The following is a 20054-nucleotide window of genomic DNA, read 5'->3' on the forward strand; positions in this document are numbered from 1 at the left end:
TAAGTCACTTCTTTTCCAAGTATTTCAAAAGAAACAAAATTCCTGCAAACTTTAAACAAAAGTTTAAAAGTCAGTTGTGTGAATCAATAGCAAATTTCCAAGTTGCCAATGAACGTTCCAATGAAATATTTGTGATACTGCACAGATTCCGTAAAACATTTTTTAAAGAGTATGAGGGAGTCCGAAGAATCTCTTAACGAGAAGAGAATATATCAACAACAACAACAATCTTTATTTCGTGCCCAGAAAAATTTTATGCTTTAGTACCATACATGTACATCAAGGGCACTTCGGGGCACCTACAAAGAGCATTTCAGTCACACGAGGTCACACTTGGCTACAAGCCTTTCAATTCTCTGAGATCGTAATTAGTGCATGTTAAGGACAAAACAGAAAACCTTAAAAAGTGCAGAACAGTGTATCACATCCATTCTGAACAATGTGACAAAGAATATTTTGGTGAAACGTCTCGTTTATTAGGAACTAGAGTACACGAACATCTTTCAAGGAATTCGTCAGCTGTTCATGAACATTGCCAGCTCACGGGACATTCAGTGGATTCCAGCGAAACAAAAGTTCTTGCCACAGAAAGCAAAACGTCCAAATGTCACATAAGGGAGGCAATTGGGATCTGGTTACAAAAGTCCTCTTTGAATAGAGACAGTGCCTTAAAATTAGGCAACATCTATGACATCATTTCAACCTCCTAGCCTCTAGACCCTAAAAAAATATGATACAACCGTGGTTAACATTCACATTTTTCTTGTGGCTGATGAAGTTCGGCTGAGTCAGACAAAAAATTCCACTTAAAAAGAAAATTGTGCTCTGAGCAGAGGAATTATTTATATTTTTATTATTGTATTGTAAGTAGAGTATAGTATTGTTCGTAGCACAAGTAACCCACATTGTAAGTAAGAAATGTAAGTAATGTATTGTAAGTAGAGTATTGTTAGTGGTGCTAGTAATCTTATTGAAAGTAGTGTATTTAATTGTTTGTTTGGCAGTTAAAAGAAACAATAGGAAAAATGATGTTGATTATTTTCAATTCTTGTGATCTTTTTGGCCATTATTTGTGGAGTACAAAAACAAAATTCGTGCACATCACTTTTGGACAGTACTGTAATGTGACAAGCTTGACGATGCAACTGTCTTTCTTTCAGTGTTTGACCCTTGTAAACCCTTATGGGAGACAATTGACTATCTGAATAAGTGAAACCATTCTTTAGCATCGTTCAGCTTGCTTTGCAAGTTGCACGGTTTTGTCTTTGTATCAATAAAACATGTCTCTGACATACATTCTGAGAATCCACTTAACACAGACCCCAGATCATACAGACACTTTGATGTGCATCTAAACTGGGTTCCACTACACATGCCTTTTTTTAAATTTACATAGTAGGGTAATTGGGCATAGTGATTTAGTTGAACTGTTAATATCACATGTATGTTCTTTGGTGATAATAAAATCGACTTTTAAATACTGTTATTACCTTTAAATGTTCTCGGCAAACATCAATGGGTAAAAATTCAATATCTTCAATCTAAAAGGTACAATTATGGTGGCAGCAGTATAAACCATATAATATTTTATTCTATATAATATTTTAATCACATTACAGCATAGTTACAGTAACCTGGCTCAATTAAATAATAATAATTAAAAAAATACATAATGACAATCAGTTTTCAGGACACTAAGGTTGAATTACAACATAAGTGTTGCAAACAATCATAGGCAGACAAAAACAGAAAATCACAAGCTTTGTTATCAGAACAGAACAGCAAAAGAAAGGAATAAATAAAATGTGGTTACAAACACGGAGGGAAACAGAAAAATACGTCTGCTATGAGCACTTGTGGGCTTAAGCTTAGTCTGATTCCATTCGGTTGGATTGTTTTTAAATGTCAGTATCTGGGAGTTGAATTGCTACAAGTGAGAAGGCAATCACTGGAAAGATAAAGGTGTGATAAAGGTGTGGTAATAGGTGAATTAGGCACCATAGATTTTTTATCAGTGGTATCAACATGGACAAGTTGTTACAAATTTTAAGTGGGAAATTCGTTGTAGAATACTATTTACTTACTTACTCTAACCTCTTATAAGAACTCTTTATTCAGCTCTTAGTCCCTATGGGACTTAAGACAACAACAATCTCTCTTCATTTAGCCCTATTTTATGCAGCATGTTGTGCCTTGTCCCATGCGAGTTTTAACTTTCTGAGCTCAGCACTGTTTACTCATGTCAAGTGAACTTGTACATGTAGTGTCAAGATGGTTTACTGCAGTTATGACTAAGCCTGTTACATAGCAACATCAACAGCTGAGTCCAACATGCACCTTGGTAATGGTGTTGAAGTGTATATTGAAGTTCTAATAAGTTCTTGCCATGACTGTAACAAAAATATTGACAGGCTGAATACTGATAATCAATTTGCATGCACAATAATCAATTTGCATGCATGATACACTTTGTATGCTTCCTATCATTGACTGTTGTAAAGTTACCAGTGCGCACTGCACGATGTATTTTGCATAATATTTCTATAGTAGACTAGTAGTAATCAGTAGACTAGTAGAAATCAGTGATAAGAAAATGCATTTGAACAAAAGGGGCAGGGTACCTTTTATGGGTCCAAATCTGTGGTTTGGTAAGGTGAAATCGAATGTGTTATACTGAGTTGTCTCAGTAACTTAAGGCCTATAATCCGGAAAAATATGAGAAAGTAGTGTAGTTAAACTGGTACCTCTTGTGGGTAAAACGAATTTGAGCTGGGCCCACAAAGGGGGATTGACATTAGTTTCTGGTACCTTATAGGGATTTTGTTCAAATTTCCCATGACAACTGCTGTCAATTACATGCTTGAGTCCTCCCTTTTGGGGGCTGGGCAAAAGAATATGTGTTGAAATCTTTGTGAAATAGGGTAAGGGAGACAATGAATCATTACCAAACATTACAAACAAAACCTTCACTTCTTTCCAAAACAATTTATTAGTTTTAAACAAAATTGCTAGTCATGTCATAGTTTTTGCTTGATGCCACATGAAATAAAAAGGACATTGGAAAATCTCATTGTTAACACGTCCTCAAATAATAACCAACTGTGAAATGAGAGAAGTGAAACACGAGAACCATGTGACAGCACCCAGACAATGGTGAAAAGCAATACTCACATAAAGGCAGTTATATTATAGTAACGATCGAAGCCACCTCACAACAACCATATTTTTAACAGAGATCAGCAGAAAGTACATCGCATCACATAATTGTGGGGCTGAATGAAAACTAACAACTGGAGAAAACAACAGGCAAGTTTATTCTACTCTTCTATTTCTGTTTATAAAAGGCTAAGTTACTAAAATTTTAGAAACCAAAACGTTTTCGACCGTACAGTCATCATCAGTGGTACATGATGGAAATTTACATACAACTTGGTTTTGTTCGATTAAGTTATTCTCGAGGGAAACAGTTTCACAATGACAGAATGTGCTTGCTCGTTTAGGGTTGGTTTGCAATTAGCTGGCCTTCCATTATTTTCCTCTGAAAATGGTTTTCTCAATGCACGCAATGTTCCACGTGTATGCGTGGGTTGGGTGTTTTGCAAGGTGACAGGCCGGTTCGGAGTTGTTAGACTTGTTCTTGTGTTCTGCCTTTCATACTGCGAAGTTTCTCTTTGCTCCCCCAATGTAGGTTTCGCCACATGTGCACTCGGCATGATAGATGACATTTGATTTGTGCCGGTTTTTATCGCTGAGATTGAATAAACTTTTGATTTTCCTTGTTTGCCACAAGATGATAAACATAAATCGCCTGTCTGTGAGAGTATTCAAGTAGTAGGTGGTGGATTGAATAGATACTGGCAAATTTTGAGGCCTTTTGCACGCTTGCTGGCTCCCAAAGCATCGTCTGCGAGCCGGGCAAAAGGGCTAAAAATTTGCCAGGAGTATCTATTCAATCCACCACCTACTACTGTCACTCCCAACTCCACTTGGGAGATTTTTTTGTCGGTCACGTGACGTGATCATTGGACTTTAGTCGCCATGTGTTCAAGTAAGCGAGTGTTTTGAATCGCAGGAGTTTGTCAAAAGTTGTTATTGTGCCGTTCACTTAGCTCGAAGCAAACAGTTCAGTAAGTTAACATTTCGCCTTTGCTATTCAAAGAAACATTTGGAACTTAATACCTTTTTGTAATTTTCAGAAAACCTCACTCTCATGTATACATTCATACACGTATGCCTTTGATGGAAGCAAAGAGTTTTATTCAAGTTGTTGTGACTTTGTTCATTGACTGAGGCCGTTCGGTCAATGTGTGCCTTTTGAGCTTGAGCCCATTGTGAACTGTGAGTTTTTGACGTTTGTTTTGAGAAGAAATAAAGACAGGTACTACGGTACTAACAGTTTTTGAACTTAGCGCTTTGTTTTGTTCACCGAAACATTTGTGTAAACATGTCTACCCATTCATGTCCTGAGGCGGGAACAGGAGCTTGATTGAAAATGTATTAAAGAAGGAGAAATGGAGAAGAGGATTGTGCTGAAAGGGCCGAGCAGTTAAAGAATCAAAGGCTGGATTAATTGGAGCATCGAAGAAGCTGAGAGGTGAAATTTGGCCTTTGTTAACTGAAGATGAAAGGAATTTGCCATCGGTGGATTTAGCTGCAAAAACTTGCATCTTATGACGAGATATGGAGGAAATTTGTGAATGCTCACAGGTGTTTTATGGAAATAGTGGAGTCAGAACCTGAAAAACGGAGAGCTCAGGTTATGCACGACGAGGAATTAGCGAGGAAAATGGAATTGGATGGCGCCGTAAAACGACTCTGCCGCTTGTCTGGTTCAGAGTCCATATTTAGCCTAACATCTGTGAGGCAACTCGAGATCGAACCTGGAAGGAAGAGTGCTGGAATCATGAGTACTGCACTGAAATCTAGTTATGTTAGTGGTAGTTGTAGCATCGAGGCTTGAAGAGAGCAGATGGCTTTAGCTAAACTTAATGTGGAGCATTTGAAAAGAAAACAAGAACTTGAGCGCAAATTAACTGAACTTAATTATGCACGAGAATTAATGGAGGCTGTAATGGAAGCCGAGAGAGCCCATGTAAGCTTTAGTGTGCTTGATCAAGAAATCAGGGCTGGAAGGGTTAAGGGAACCAGTTCAATTGTCAAAAAGGAAAAAAACCACCAGCTTTGGAACTAATAGGCCATGAAGAAAATGTTGTAGAGCAGACAGATGTGAAATTGGAAATGAAGTCTCCAAAACAAGATACCAGTCCAGAGCCAGCTTCCTCTGAATCTATGTTGAAATTACCAATTGCAAAAGTGAGTGAGCAACCAGTAGCACCTTTACAAGAAAATATTATCACCTTATCTGAAATTGAAAGGGAACGTGAACTACCACCCCCAACCCAGAGCATTCAGCAAGAGGGAAGGTCAGACCAAGTGCAAATGCCAGCTAATTTGGATACTGGGAAAAAGATAGTTAAGACCTTGTCCCAAGTGATGAACACCCCCAAGATAGAATATATGCACTTTGATGGACACCCAATTAAATATGTATCATTCATGCGGAATTTTGAAACTTGTTTAGAAGATGATGCTGACAATTCTAGAAACCTGCAGTTTCTTATCCAACAATGCACGGGCAAGGCCAGAGATGCCACTGAAAGTTGTGTCAACTTGCCAGTTTATTTATGCTCACGAGTGTTTTATGGAGATAGTGGATAATTCTCCGCTATGTTCAAATGAGAGAATTCCCTGAAGTAATTGCCCTTCGGTCGGAAGATGAAAGGTTGGTGAAGAGGCTAATGAAGAAGATGGGAGCTTCAATAACCAAGTTGAACCCTCAAGTCCATGACGGATTGTTGCGAGTAGGAGGCCGTATTAGACAAGCCCCTTTGTCTTATGACTTGAAGCACCCAGTGATTTTGCCTTACAAGCATCATGTCACAGACCTGATAATCAAAGACCATCACCTGCAAGTGGGGCACATGGGCCAAGAGTCAGTTTTGTCATCATTGAGACACAAGTATTGGATCTTGAAAGGGAGATATGCAGTGCGCCAAGAGCTGAACAAATGTTTTGATTGTCAGAAGAGAAAGGTGAAACCCACAGAGCAGTTCATGGCTGAACTTCCAAAGGATCGTGTGACCCCAAGCGAACCACTATTTACATATGTTGGAATTGATTGTTTTGGCCCTATAGAAGTGCAACAGGGACAGTCACCCTAAGAGGTATGGCTGCCTCTTCACATGTTTAACTGTGCGTGCAGTGCACATTGAAATTTTACACTCAGTGAGTGCTGATTCTATGATCAATGCCTTGAGAAGGTTCATCAGTATGTGGGGCTGTCCCAAAGAAATTCAAAGTGACAACGGGACAAATTTCACAGGAGTTGACAAGGAGTTGAGAGATGCTGTTCAACAGTGGAACCACCAAAGGATCAGCGATTTTTGTGCACAAAGGGAAATCAAGTGGACATTTAATCCTCAAGATGCAAGCCACATGGGAGGCATGTGGGAGAGGATGATTCAAACTGCCAAACGAGTGTTGAAGGCTTTATTGAAAGAGCATGTTGTAACAGATGAAGTCCTCTCTACTGTGATGGCAGAAGTTGTTAACATCGTCAACAGTCGTCCCTTAACATGCAACAGCAACAGTGTCTCAGATGATGAGCCAATTTCTCCCAACCATTTGCTGCATTTGCGCCCAACATCCAGTTTGCCGCCAGGTGTGTTTGTCAAGGGAGATCTTCATTGCAAGCGTGTGTGGAGACAAGCCCAATACTTAACTGGTGTGTTTTGGCAGAGATGGTCCAACGAGTACTTACCAACCCTTATGGAGAGACGGAAGTGGAGAAATGCCTCAGGAGAATATTAAGGCAGGAGATTTAGTTCTACTAGCAGACAAGAACTACCCACGCGGTGAGTGGCCAATTGCACATGTTGTGGAGGCCGTTGTTAGTAGTGATGGATTTGTGTGCTGTGTGAGTCAGGACTGTCTCCACAGTAGCAACTCATGTCAAAAGACAATGCCGCGGAGAGCTGAAAGCCAGTAGTGTCATACTTACACGGCCTATTACAACCTTATGTCCCCTAGACATGGATATATAAGAACTGTGGGAAAGTATCTCATGATGACTGATTCTTCTTAAGAACTATATTGTTAGGAGTCGGTAGCTGTTTAAGTGTTGTAAATGAATTTCGGTAAAAAATTCATTTAGGGGCTGGTGTCATTCCCGACTCCCCTTGGGAGATTTTTGTCGGTCACATGACGTGATCATTGGACTTTAGTCGCCATGTGTTCAAGTAAGTGAGTGTTTTGAATCGCAGGAGTTTGTCAAAAGTTGTTATTGTGCCGTTCACTTAGCTCGAAGCAAACAGTTCAGTAAGTTAACATCTCGCCTTTGCTATTCAAAGAAACATTTGGAACTTAATACCTTTTTGTAATTTTCAGAAAACCTCACTCTCACATATACATGCATACACGTATGCCTTTGATGGAAGCGAAGAGATTTATTCAAGTTGTTGTGACTTTGTTCATTAACCGAGGCTGTGCGGTCGATCTGTGCCTTTTGAGCTTGAGCCCATTGTGAACTGTGAGTTTTTGACGTTTGTTTTGAGAAGAAATAAAGACAGGTACTACGGTACTGACAACTACTGTCACACGCCCTGTAAAAACCCCACTTGAACATTTGTGGTTACCTCTTATAACCAAAAGAATGTCTGAATCAGACAACTTTAGTGAACCTACGCACCGAGTTAAGCAACGTTTTTGGGACAAAGTGGGCGACAGATGTATTGCAATCAATGCTAAGTCATTAAAAAAATTGCCAAGTCCTTGGTATTTGCGTGATTACCTTTGTGAAGCCTGTGGGAAAACGTTCACGCAATGTCACAGTCTTCACAGACACAGAAAATACCATTGTAAAAGGTTAGAAACAAAAAATTCCAAAAGAAGAATGCTTTGGATGCAGCAAAATGGTAAGAAAAAAGACCCTTTATAGTCATACAAAAAAACAGGTGCCCAAAACCAAAGAATAGGGCAGTCTAAAACCATTTGATTATTTGTGAGCTACCTGTATAAATATGGGGCACAACAGAAATGGACCAATTGATCAAAGCCAAAAGAAGCCCAAAATTTGCACAGACAAAGGAAGAGGAGAAGCACTGTGGAGGCGTTTTGGTGAGCCGAACGATGATAAAACATTGTTCTTGCCAGAAGATGTTGTTGACGCCATGAAACGAATCCGCACGAGGTTGTCAATATTCTTGACAAAAAATGAGCCTTGCATGACAATGTCTTGTCACAGTTTGGTTACAAGAGTGCTGTTTTTTTTGGTTTCCCATACGTGGGAAAGTAAACGCATATAAAACAATGGATGAATCACGTGAAATACAAGAGTAATTTTCTTTCCGATGGGTGGGAAACTGCTTCTTAGTGATTCTTTAAAACAATGGATAAATCACAAGAGTCATTTGCTTTCCCACAGGTGGGAAACTAATGTATTGAAACAAACAGACGGGAGTTTCCCAACTTTGAAGAGATAAAAAAAGCCTGCATGGCAGCGACGACCTCGCGCGTTATATCACACACATCTCTCTGCCACTCTGGTGTGAAATATTCATTCATAAGAAAAGCAATCAAGTGAAAACTGACCATCATGTTTTTAGAATATGCAAATTAAATCCTGTGTTTTCAATTCGAACCGGCGGTTACTATTTTTTCTGAAACTCTTTTTGTACCTGGCTTTGAATATCTTTTTTAATTTTTTCAACATTAGGCCGAGATGGCTGGCGAGTGAGTTTAGCCCTCAAGGCTTCTTTTAGCTCATTATACTGTAAAAATTCAGTCATAATAAGCTGGAACTCCGCTTCAGAGATCTTGTTATCAGCCAATGCTTTGGAAAGAAGCCGGTCAACCGTTTCTTTGCGAAAGAAAAAAATAAACCAAGAATATGAATCTGCAAAAATTCTACACTGACGATAAGTTCAGGCTTCTGATTGATCCGCACTCCATGGCCAGCCAAGCAATGCATGGCAGTGGCACGCTCCTGGTGAATACCACAGACGGCATCCAGCTAGAAATCGAGTGGAATGCCAAAGGCTCAGGCACCGTGAACTGACACATATTCGTGATCTCTGACTCTCAGTTATACATAATGGATAGACGGCTAGAATCTGTGCAGCATTAAATATGGATCCCGGCAATATTCCCTTCCACGCACTCATCATGGGGCCTTCCAACTCAGGAAAGACGCAGTTCCTCGTAAATCAGCTCTGCGGTCATTTTTGCGGCAGGTCTGATTACATCGTGCGCATCTTCCCTACATTTGCTTCCAACAAGACCCTTTACTGCTTTGCTGAGAGAGACCCATGGCTGTTTGTTGTCATATGCTAGCATCTCCTCATAGAACTATGGTTAAAAGCGGTGAGCATGTTTTTTGAAGGTACCAACACTTTCATTGTCCTTAATGACTGTGTAGCCTCAAAAGATGTGAAAGGGTGGACTGCTGAGCTTGTCAAGCTTGGCTTTTTGGCTCGACACACAGGCATTGGCGTGTGGATGCTGGCCCAGCAGCTCTCCAGTATTGCAAAGCCTTTCTGGGAGAATGTGGCCAAGATCGTTTTGTTTTACACGCCGTCGGCCAAGACAACAAAAACCATCTTTGAAGAATACACAGGCGAGCTTGCCCAATATGACCTCAAGCAGCTGATTGCAAAGCTGAAAGAGCGCAAGTTCTTCCACCTTGTATTCTCTCTTCACTACCCTTTTGGCTGCTTCTTTCGAAGCCAGGATTAAATTGTTTTTGAATTGAAAGAAAAAAACTACAATATATCTGTTCTGCGAAGAAGAAAAAATGGCTGACGTTAATAATTTGTTGGAAGCTGAACCGGCAATGGAAGAGGTAATGCAGCTGCTGGAATCTGAGCCTTCAAGCGTGCCAGCTATTGTCATGATGCCAGGCCCTGATATTCCAGCCGTGAACAGCTTGCAATTCTTGTTTCCACAGGCAAATCAAAAGAAGCCATCAGTGTAAAGCTGACATACGAGCAGGTGAAGCGCTTGAGTGACACAGATGTTGAAAAGAACTACAAAAGGTACGAGACTTATGTGGGTGCCAAGACCACTAAAACCTTGATTGAAAGCTTTCTGTCGTTAACCATGAAAGTGCTTGGCGTGGTTGTGCGGGTTAAAGACACTGACGCTCTGCAGGATGAGCTCACAAACGATTACATCATCACAAAAGAGCTGTCTGCTGCGGCAGATGGGCTTGCGCTGAGATATGGGCAGTGGCTCATGGTGGCCAATGCGGTGCTGATCACAGCAAAACATATTCATTTCAGTGCTGAGCAGCAAATTGCTTTGGTTGCTTCTTTCGAAGTCGCAGAGAATCCTCAGCAATTGCTGAATAATTATCCCATTAAATATTTTTGTTTACTAAAACCTTTGGCTGACTCTTTGAGTCAACAACCTGCAGAAACACAACCACAACCCGACTCTTTGAGTCAACAGGTGACTTCAAAAATTCCAACCACTAAACCAGCAAAAAACCCAAAATGAGTGGCTGCAGGCAAGGCCATCACTGAGAGAACAAGACTGGCTCGTGAAGCACAGAAAAAAGCTACGTCCAAAGTTGCTGTCATAATCGAAAATCACAAAGAAAAAGAAACTCCAGGGGCTGACACAAACACTGAGAGTGAAAGCACAAGAAATGTTCTCACCACCACTCAGTGGCTTAGTGTCAGCATTTTTGCTTCAATGATTGGGATCTACTACAAATGCGGAGAGATAAAAAGAGTTTTCAGTAACAGAGTCCCACAGACTCCCCTGCCATCACCGATTGTGGATGCAGCACTGCAGGCTGAGCCACATCAAAGAAAAGGCATCTGCCCTATGGATTGAAAAATGCACTAAAATTTTCACTCGTTCATGTATCTATTCTTTGAATCTGCTCAAAGAGCAAGGATGAAACTGAAAGTTGACGTTCAACAAGCTTTTATCAGTACTACTGCTATATTTGGAATAGGGCTGTTTTGGTTCAACTTCAACACAAAGGTTTTCAAAACAGGCCACCATCTCATTTCTGCACTGTTTACTTGGCCAAAGGAAGAAGAGCATGCCTCTGACTCAGAAGAAGAAGAGCCCAAATCTGGCTCAGAGGAAGAGCACGTATGCGAGGCTTGCTGGGCAGACCACGACTAGAGTTTTATTTTGAAAATTAAAAAAACTCCTATTATATCTGTTCTTCGAAGAAACCATGTCTGACAACAAGCTCATGAAAACGATCATGGATGCCGCTACTCTTACCGACTTGGTCGCCGTCATTAGCTGGATTGTGAAAAAGATGGTGAAAGAGAACTTCAATGCTGACCCCAGCAGCAACGTCATGAACTGAAAAGTGCACCGCTGTCATGGCTGGCAGCGTCGTGCTGAAACAGTATCTTGAAGACCAGAAGATTCTCCCAACAAATTGAAAAAATTTGTCGGGCAGACCTTCTTTTTCTGCCACACAACAAGCTTCCGCATGGCCGCAAAGTTTAGAATACACGCTGACCATTGTCGATGTTGCCAGCCGTTACAAAAAAGCTGAGCCTCTGACCTCGAAAGACTCGCCTGAAGTTGCAAAGGCTTTTCAGTTGATTTACAAGCGTGGCCCTTTGACCTGACCTCAGCTGCTGCAGGTTGACCCTGGGCATGAGTTCATGGGAGGCATGACCAAAGAAATGGAAAACCACAAAACATATATTCGTCGTGGGTGCACTGACATTTTCAGAGACAAAACTATTGTTGAACATTTGGGTATCAGTATGCCGTGGAAATGCAACTGCCTTCTGACCAGCGGCTGACTGCGTGGGTCAAAGGGCATCCCAACGTTATTGCCGCTCTGAACAAAGAAGTCACTTGCCTGACTGGCAAAAAACCTGCTGATGCTGTCAAAGACAAGGCTATTTCAGCACAACCTTCCACTGCTTACTCAAGACCTGTTGGTGTGAATGAAAAAAAGCTCCTCTCTAACGTGAATGTTTGTTTTCTTTACCAGCCCGGTGAACTTGAAGGTGGGACTAAACGAACAACAGATCCAATCTGGTCTTTGAAAGTCTACAAGCTTGAACGAGCTGTGACCAAACCAGACAAGCCTGTTCTTTACTATTTGCACGATGGCCCGAAATGGGCTTTGTCTGCTAGGAACTGTTGGTTGTCCCGCCAAATACACAGCTGCCGCCTGCTCATGTCATGTGAAACTTGATCGGTTCGGTGTGAATCCCAGTTGGCAGCACCCAGCGTTTGTCATAATAAGTGCTCACAACTTGGGGCAAACGATGTCCTCAAGCTGATCAGCAGAGATGGTGAGGTAGTTGCTGTCCGTGTCCATCTGAAGCAGCTCGAAGTCGTGGCGATCGAAATACCGATCAAGAAAGTCATAATAGAACTCGAGCATTCTCTGCTTTGCCAGCTGATACACAGCAGTTCCAATCTGGAAAGGCCGATTGATCATGACAAGTGGCTTCCTGCTTTCCAGCTCATAGGTTTGCCCAAGCTCATCCAGATCGCTGAAGTGGGCACTTTGCAACACTCTGTCCACCACCTTCTCATCCTTTGTGTAGACCACACGTTTGCCACTCCAGCGCCTCTATGAGTTTCCTGTAACTGCTATTTCCCAGCAGTTTGAGCGAGCAGAGCTTTGCTCTTGTCTACATACTGGGTGCCGCAGCCACAGGGTTTTAGAAATTTCAATGTCTACTTCAACAAATCCAAACCAAGTTCCAGCTTTTAGGCGTTCTGTAAGCTTAGGTGCCGCGCCTATTGGATTTCGATAGTGCATGACCTCTTCCTTCTGGCAAGGCATGTCTCTCAACATTGTCGACAGATAGAGCACATTGGCGTCATAGCCCGCCCACAACAACTTCTTTTAACATTGTATAAGCCTCTTTGCAAGGACTATAAATTTAACCGCCTCGCTCTATCGTCCCTCTCAGAAGATAATGCAAGCTCACCCCTGGGAGGCTGATCGCATCTTTCAAGATGGCGATACCTTTATCAGTGTAGAACGCCCTCATCTTTTCCAAGGCTTCTAACCCCGGCGCAACATTGAGATCGCTGTAGTAGTGCAGCCAGTCTGTGAATGTTTGCATTCCCTTTTCTTTGAAGATTTTCTTGTACTCTTGGAATTCTGAAAGACTGAGGACATATTCACCCTTTAAATGTGAATACCATGCTGGGTAATCTGGCAGCCCGGGATAATTCAACTTTTCCGCAGTATCAAACCACTCATAAGGAAGCCATGATTTCTGGACAAATGTTTTTCCTGCACCTCTGCAACTCTTCCATGAACTTCCAGATCGGCTCTTTTGGGTTGGGATCATATGTGAGCGATGCTTTGACCTCGTTTTCTTCGTTTTGTCCTGGTACAATTCAAAATCATAGAAGATGGTGTGTGGGTAGGCTCTTGTTTCCTGTTTTGGCAGAACATCCTGGGTGTTTTGGTCTCCACACTCCCATTTCTTGATGATGCAATGGCCTGCTGCGTGGAGAGCTCTATTTATTGAGGGTTGCACACAACAGTAATAACTGAAAAACCAGTGGCCCTCATATATTTACGGGATAAAAAAATGACAAGTTAAAAATTTAAAATATAGAAACTGATTCTCAAATATGCAACAATTATATAAAAAAACTAAGATATGAGATACACTAAAATAAGGATGGATGTGCTTTCTCAGACCTGACTTGTGCGCTCAAGCCAGCGGATCAATGCCACAGAAGTTTGGGCTTTGTTATAGTGGTAGAAGGCTCTCTCATAAGCTGTCTGCCACGCTTTGACACGCTCGTTTGGGCAATTGATCACTTTTCTTCCTTGTGCACATGTTTTAGCATGTTTTTGATGGTGACAAGTTTGTGTGAAGCGCGCTTGGCAATCAACGCACGCATAAAGTTTTGCTAGCTTCTCAATATCTTTGATGAGAAAGGCGTGCCCATCATAAATTCCAATCATTGCCCCCAGCTTGTCTGAAGGATTCCTTCTGAGATGCCACAGAATTTCACCATTTTCCCGGCACTCAGGCTCATAGACTCTGATACCAAGCCAATCTGATAGCTCTTTCCCCTGATTGAGATGCCTCTTGACCTTATCCAATTCATCAAGCAGAGTTCTTGAGGTATTGTTTGGCATTGTTCTGAGTTTTAAGAAACTCTTTGCAAGCTCTCTTGCAGCTTGTGTGCTCCGATCAGGGCGTTCCCCCTGATGAACAGCCATGCAGCGTCAGAGACGAATAGTTATTAAAAGTATCCAGCGAAGCCATTTTTGACACACCCGCGTGCAAGGTTGCGTAGCCAGTCTGGCAATGGCCCTGTGCCTAACAGTGGCTGTCTGTCAAGCATCACTTTTATTTCAACATTGAAGAACCTCACTAAAGTCCACTTCATGTTGGACCTCTCGATGTTGTCAAGAGTTGCCTGTTCAGTCTCTTGTTGATTCAACCACATTTCTGCCACAGCAAGGCTGTTTATCCAAGGAGAACCTCTTTTCTGTTTATAGAGAACCATACTCCTGTTGTTGTTGTTCACAATTACATATGAGTACAAATACCTTAGATAAAAAGCTGTGTTTACCCTTTCTCTCAATTTACCTATAATAGGTGTAAGGTTTTGTCCCAATCTCCTACTAAAAATCAGTCTCATGAAATGCTGCCCCTCTTCCTTACTCTCAAGTGCATCATACAGCCTAAGGAGATCATGGCACAATGCACACATTGAGTAGTAGGCTCGCACTGACTGCATGGTTACTATTCCAATATGGTGTCGGGCTTGGTTACTATTCCAATATGGCGTCTTGCTCAGTTGCTATTCCAACATGGCGTTGGAGTCGGGCGCTCTCGTTTGGGCCGACTAATTACAGTGTCTACACCTGAGTGAGTGAGTGAGTGACACATTTGCATATTGGAGTCCCTGCAACAAACACGTTTCTACGCTTCACGTATACACGAGTTTAAAAACCGGGCAATGTAATGGAAAACTATTAGTTTTAGTCTGCCAACAGTCGCAACGTATGCTGCAGTCACTTATTTTTAATTGCAGACCTCTAGGGGAAACAATCAAGGTGCTTCATTGGGTTCAAAAGGTCACATTCTTGAGTTGTGAAAAGGGAATTTCTATAGGAAAGCATTGTTATACATGGACAACATGTTTGATAGCTTCCTTAATCACTGCTTACATTAATCAGAGGAAAACATCTGTGAATTGTGACTTTTAGCTTGCAAATCTCATGCCTCTGATCTACTGATAGTTGACAAAAAATGTTTGTTTTGTTCACCAATACTGTTAACATTCAGTCAGTTAACTGTTTTCCCCTGATCAAAGATGAGTTAGGTGACAAAAATTGTTGTCAAGTTGCCAAATTAAATTATTTTATTCCAGATTACTTATAATTATTAAGACTTACATGTGTGGGGTGCCTCCGAGTCCTTGAAGCAGGATTGTCACTCACTCTAGATCTTGTTTCTCTGTGCCTCTTACTGGCAGGACTTGAGATACAGACAGAAAGAAAAGAAAACTAGCAGAAATCTTTTGTGCCTTGACATGTACAATGGAACAACAGCATGACATACCAAAAATACACTGTTACAAATGATCTGATTTACCAGAGCAAGCCCACATAGTTGACTTAACAGGCAACATGCCCCTGCTCTGGCACCATCATACTTACCAATAAGCCACATGATTTTGACCGTAACCCTAGGTGGGTATAGGGCCAGGAAATAAGCCACATCCCCTATCTTTAATGGGGAGAGTGGGTACATTCATGTCATTGGGATGTCTGCAGGAGATACACATGCAAACATTTGAGGGACGTCTGGTTAAACTGACCAAGCATTACTTTGATGGAAATACCAGGTCAGCTAACAATAATGTGATACAAGAAGAGTAGTGCGGGTTGAGGTCTTTGAAGGACAAGAAGGAGGCTGTTATCTGACAGACAAACAAGTCTAGATGGTACTCAGAAGACAAACAGGATATCTATTGTTTAGCATGTGAACATTACATAGAGAGCGACCTAACAGTTGTAGGAGGGACACAAGTCACAACACAGCTAGCAGCCAATTAATGTTTTGGGTGAGAAGTCTCAATGCCAGAAAACACACATGTATAATGAGGGTTCTGGCACAGTGGGTAACAAGGGGACAACAACCGTCCGAAAAAGCCACCCAGCACCTTCTCCTCAGACTAAAGCTTCGGAGAAGGTGCTGGGTGGCTTTTTCAGACGGTTGTTGTCCCTTGCTACCTGCTGCGTCCAGAACCCTCATTATACATGTGTGTGTCATGCAAACAGTAGTAAAAATTGTGCGAAATAGCAGGGTCCAGCGAAGCACCAATGTCCGCGATGTCCGTAATCAATATGCGCGGATGTGCCTCCTCGACTAGTATATACAAAAAATGTGCCAGAATTTTTTCCTATTGGAGAAGTGTATGCACAGTGTATACGCCGACATGGCTGCCGCAAGATATTCATCCGATGTTCAACTTTCCGAGGCCATCCAAAACCTCCCTCCAGAGCTTCATGAGATGATTCTCAAGGAGTTCATCGCGATAAAAATAAAGGAAAAAAAGGAAATGGGGTGGGACAAGGTACACGAGAATATTTTTAAACTGCCTTTCTGTCAATACAGGGAGCAGATTGTGCCGGTGGTTATTTGTTTCGAATATCCGGACTGTTATTTCGAGGAGTGTTGTTTCCCCTGTTTCGAAAAGGAGGGAACTATTCATAAAGCAACGCTAAGCCCGCCGATAATACCTCTCGTAGAAGTCAACCCTGAGTACAAGAATTTTTTTAAAGTATGCTCCTGGGACGGTTATGACTGGCACGAGTGGTTCCTTTTTGGCAGGGAGCGTTAGCGAAAAAAGGCGGCGACTAACCTTCTTTCGAAGCAAAGTTTTGTTTTGAAATCTGCGAGTTACGTGACATTTTTCTCAGAAGACTGGAACCAAATATTCCCCAGGCCCTTGACTGAGCAGTGCTGAAAAACATGGAGGACAACTCAAGATTTTTTCGTTTAGGCCGAAAATAACGAACCAGAACAGAATTTACCAAAAAATATGCTCAGTCAACGTGCTGTAAGTTATTTTTTCACCACAGAAGCTGCCGGAGTGAAGCGAGCAGGAGGAAACGAGAAAATAGCAAGATTTGATGACAGCGTTCGATCGCTCGTAACATGTGATATTCTTGAACAAGGGACTCAATTGAGCCCATTTAAGTCTCCTCTGCTTCTCGCATGGCTTCAACGACTTGATATGTTATCTGCCTGGCCTCTTTCTGCCAAACGGGTGTAGAAAGTTCCGTGAAAATAAAGCTAATAGCGTGGAAAAGCACAATCATTTTGGCCTTCAGAAGTGCTGTTGTGACATAATTTATTCATCCAATCTCTAAATATATCTCAAGCATGACATCATCTTGCCACCCAAAAGCGCATGCGTATGCGTGTATAGTCACGCAACGTCACGCGTGGAGGTAATGCGGTGTAACACAATCACCTGTTTTTGATAAGACTAAGAGAAAGTTTTGTGTTTTTTCGCTCAAAATTTAGTTCAAATCTGCGGTTTAATCCGCAAGTTTTTTTCTATATTCTTCCCAAACCTGGTATTTTTTCAATATCTGGCTGGATTGGATTTGTTTGTATTCGCACAAAGTTCGAGCACAAAGTCTCTTTAAGCTGGCAATATTTCTGCATTTCACGTGTGATCAGTTGAAACTCCGTGTAGAAACCCGATTATCATTAAGAGCCTGTGAGACGGCGAGGTTTATCGAGTCATGTTTCCCGATAGCCAGAGAATGGATTCTCGAGTGCTTATTGACTCTGCGTTCAAGCTTCCTGTTGACAACGGACAGGCCAGTGGAAACTGCGCCAGATAAAGCTGCTATCCCGGCAACAGGTGCGCCGATAACAATCCCAACACCAGTGAGTGATGTTGCGACAGCCCCAGAAGACAGAGCTACCGTGACGGCACCAAGGCCAACCAGGGAATAGTGAAGCGCTTTCCGGGCTTTTTTGTATTTTTTCAACACATGCCTGTAATGCTTGACCTCAGCAAATATTTCTTTTTCAATTCTACTTATCTCGGTTAGCCGGAAATTCTCGGCATTCGTCGTTTCGGGAAGGCCTGGATAGAGTCTTCTTTCATTCTAGGCAGGTGGTGCACTTGGTGTCAACAGATTTGCTGAAGACATTGCATATATAGAAATTTAATTTAACTCTAATTCAAAAAGAAGTGGCAGCCCCTTGAAATCAAAGAGTTCACCATTTTCATCTTTGACACTAATGGTGATGCTATTTATGAACTGGCCTGTAGAGCAGTCTCGCAAAACCTGTTACGGAGAACCCTTGTAGCTTACCTTTTCAAAAGGGTTCCCTTTCACATCAAACGAGGCCAAGACATCTGACCTTTTGCCATTGAACAGATTCTTTTGTTTGTCAATCAAGTCGCAATGAATGAAATATGTTGCAGGAGAGCCAAGCTTTTTCACGAAAGCGAAGCTATAAGCCGGAATACCAAGCATATTGGCTAAATCGCGATCAAATTCAATAGGTTTTGCCCCAGAACCAAAATTTCTGATTACAAGCTGGCAAGGAGGTTGGTTTATTGCTGTTTTCAGCGCTTTATATTGATATTTTTCGAACAGACCCTCAATTTCTTTTGCCATTCTTTCTAAACTGTAGTGCCCTGGGACAATTTTACGGACTGATACGGCTTTGTCTTTGTCTTTATCTCCCAAGGTGGCTGAACCTTCTCTTGTCAAATTGTACCAGCTGTTGTACAAACTGCAAGAAATGAGTTTCGAGAAATCGACTCTCGGTATTGGCTTTTCAAAATTGATAGTCTCTCTGTTCTGCTGTGCAACAATAGTGAGAACAACCATTTTATATTTAACAAACAAAATTGTGTTCAAATAAGATGGCTAATTTGTGGAATGGTCCTGCGTTAAAAAAAGCGGAAGCCGCGAAGAAAAAGGCATGGAAAAACTTTTTAAACGCTTCCCCAAAGTGGAGAAAAGCCGGTTCGTTTCGCAAGGAAGCGTCGACGAGAAAAATAACGTGACCGCGGAGGTATTTTTCAAAGAAAGCGAAGACTCGTTTCAAAGCGTCTTTGGCTCAGACAGGCGGTATTGGAGCGCAAAAATGAAAGAGGCACTCGGTTTGGGGGACGGTGGGGGTTTTCTGTACCAATTGGCGCCACTTGGTTCAAAAGTTTCCTTGCCCATCCCTGCAGTACCTTTCGATGGCAAAGCGCCAAGCTTGAAGAAAATATTCAACGACGAAATCCAAATCTACGTCGCGCCTGACTAATATTTCACGACAAAATTTTGAGAAATATTCCAAAAAACCAAACTGAGGCACACGTCTGGAACTGAATCAAAACACTGGTTAGGAGGGCCTGACATGAAATATTGGCCGCAGCAGTTCAACTTCGCAGTTTTCTGCGCGACACAGGGGTGCGGAGTTTCTCGCGAAATCTTTGACAGTGGGTTGGATCTCCCCCCGCAGATAAGAGCTTTTTATATCTTCCACGTGTACTTCACGGTGAGGCGCATTTTGTACCAGCTAGGAGGAATTCAGAGCATGAGCGCTTTCCCCGGAGACCCGCCTTTCAACCAATACAATAATCATTACAACGTCGCTTCGTACAAAAGGATATGCAGCGAGTTCGGTGTGGCTCCGTCAAGTGATTTCCACTACACGCACGGGGAAAACCACGGTCTGGGAAGCATCTATGTGTACGTGTCAGGCGCGGGCGCGACCAAAACTGACTATAAATACCCGGGATGGAACAAATTCAGCGATGAAGGCAGCAAAGCTATTCAAGGGCACATGATTTATTACATCAAGCCGGGGGCCGCTTCTGATACCCAATCTGACTGGTTCGCGCCAAACACAGCATCCGGTTTGACGCAGGTGGGCTTAGTGTGAATCAACCAGTCAATTGAGGCTTTCATTTACTGTGTCCTGGGCACGCACGTGAACGTCCGCAGCAGCATTCTCGGCTCTGGCGGTCGAGTGAGAGAAGCCCAG

At 42.1% G+C, this 20054-nt stretch overlaps 1 protein-coding gene across 6 annotated transcripts in view; it reads right to left on the reverse strand.

Moving 5' to 3' along the window:
• LOC145487507 (centrosomal protein of 70 kDa-like) overlaps nucleotides 1–20054 on the reverse strand; it is a 187374-nt gene that overhangs the window by 16592 nt on the left and 150728 nt on the right. For 5 of the 6 annotated variants that reach the window (XM_081466322.1, XM_081466316.1, XM_081466317.1 and 2 more), the window contains 2 exons: nucleotides 15434–15515; nucleotides 1491–1541 (listed from right to left, as the gene is read on the reverse strand). In XM_081466322.1, coding sequence (XP_081322448.1) covers nucleotides 1491–1541; nucleotides 15434–15515 — 133 coding nt within the window. The remainder of the gene's footprint in view (nucleotides 1–1490; nucleotides 1542–15433; nucleotides 15516–20054) is intronic. The other variant, XM_081466318.1, reaches the window with a different exon arrangement.

The sequence above is a fragment of the Orbicella franksi genome, chromosome 5 (genome assembly GCF_964199315.1).
Source record: "Orbicella franksi chromosome 5, jaOrbFran1.1, whole genome shotgun sequence".
In the NCBI taxonomy this organism is placed as follows: Eukaryota; Metazoa; Cnidaria; class Anthozoa; order Scleractinia; family Merulinidae; genus Orbicella; species Orbicella franksi.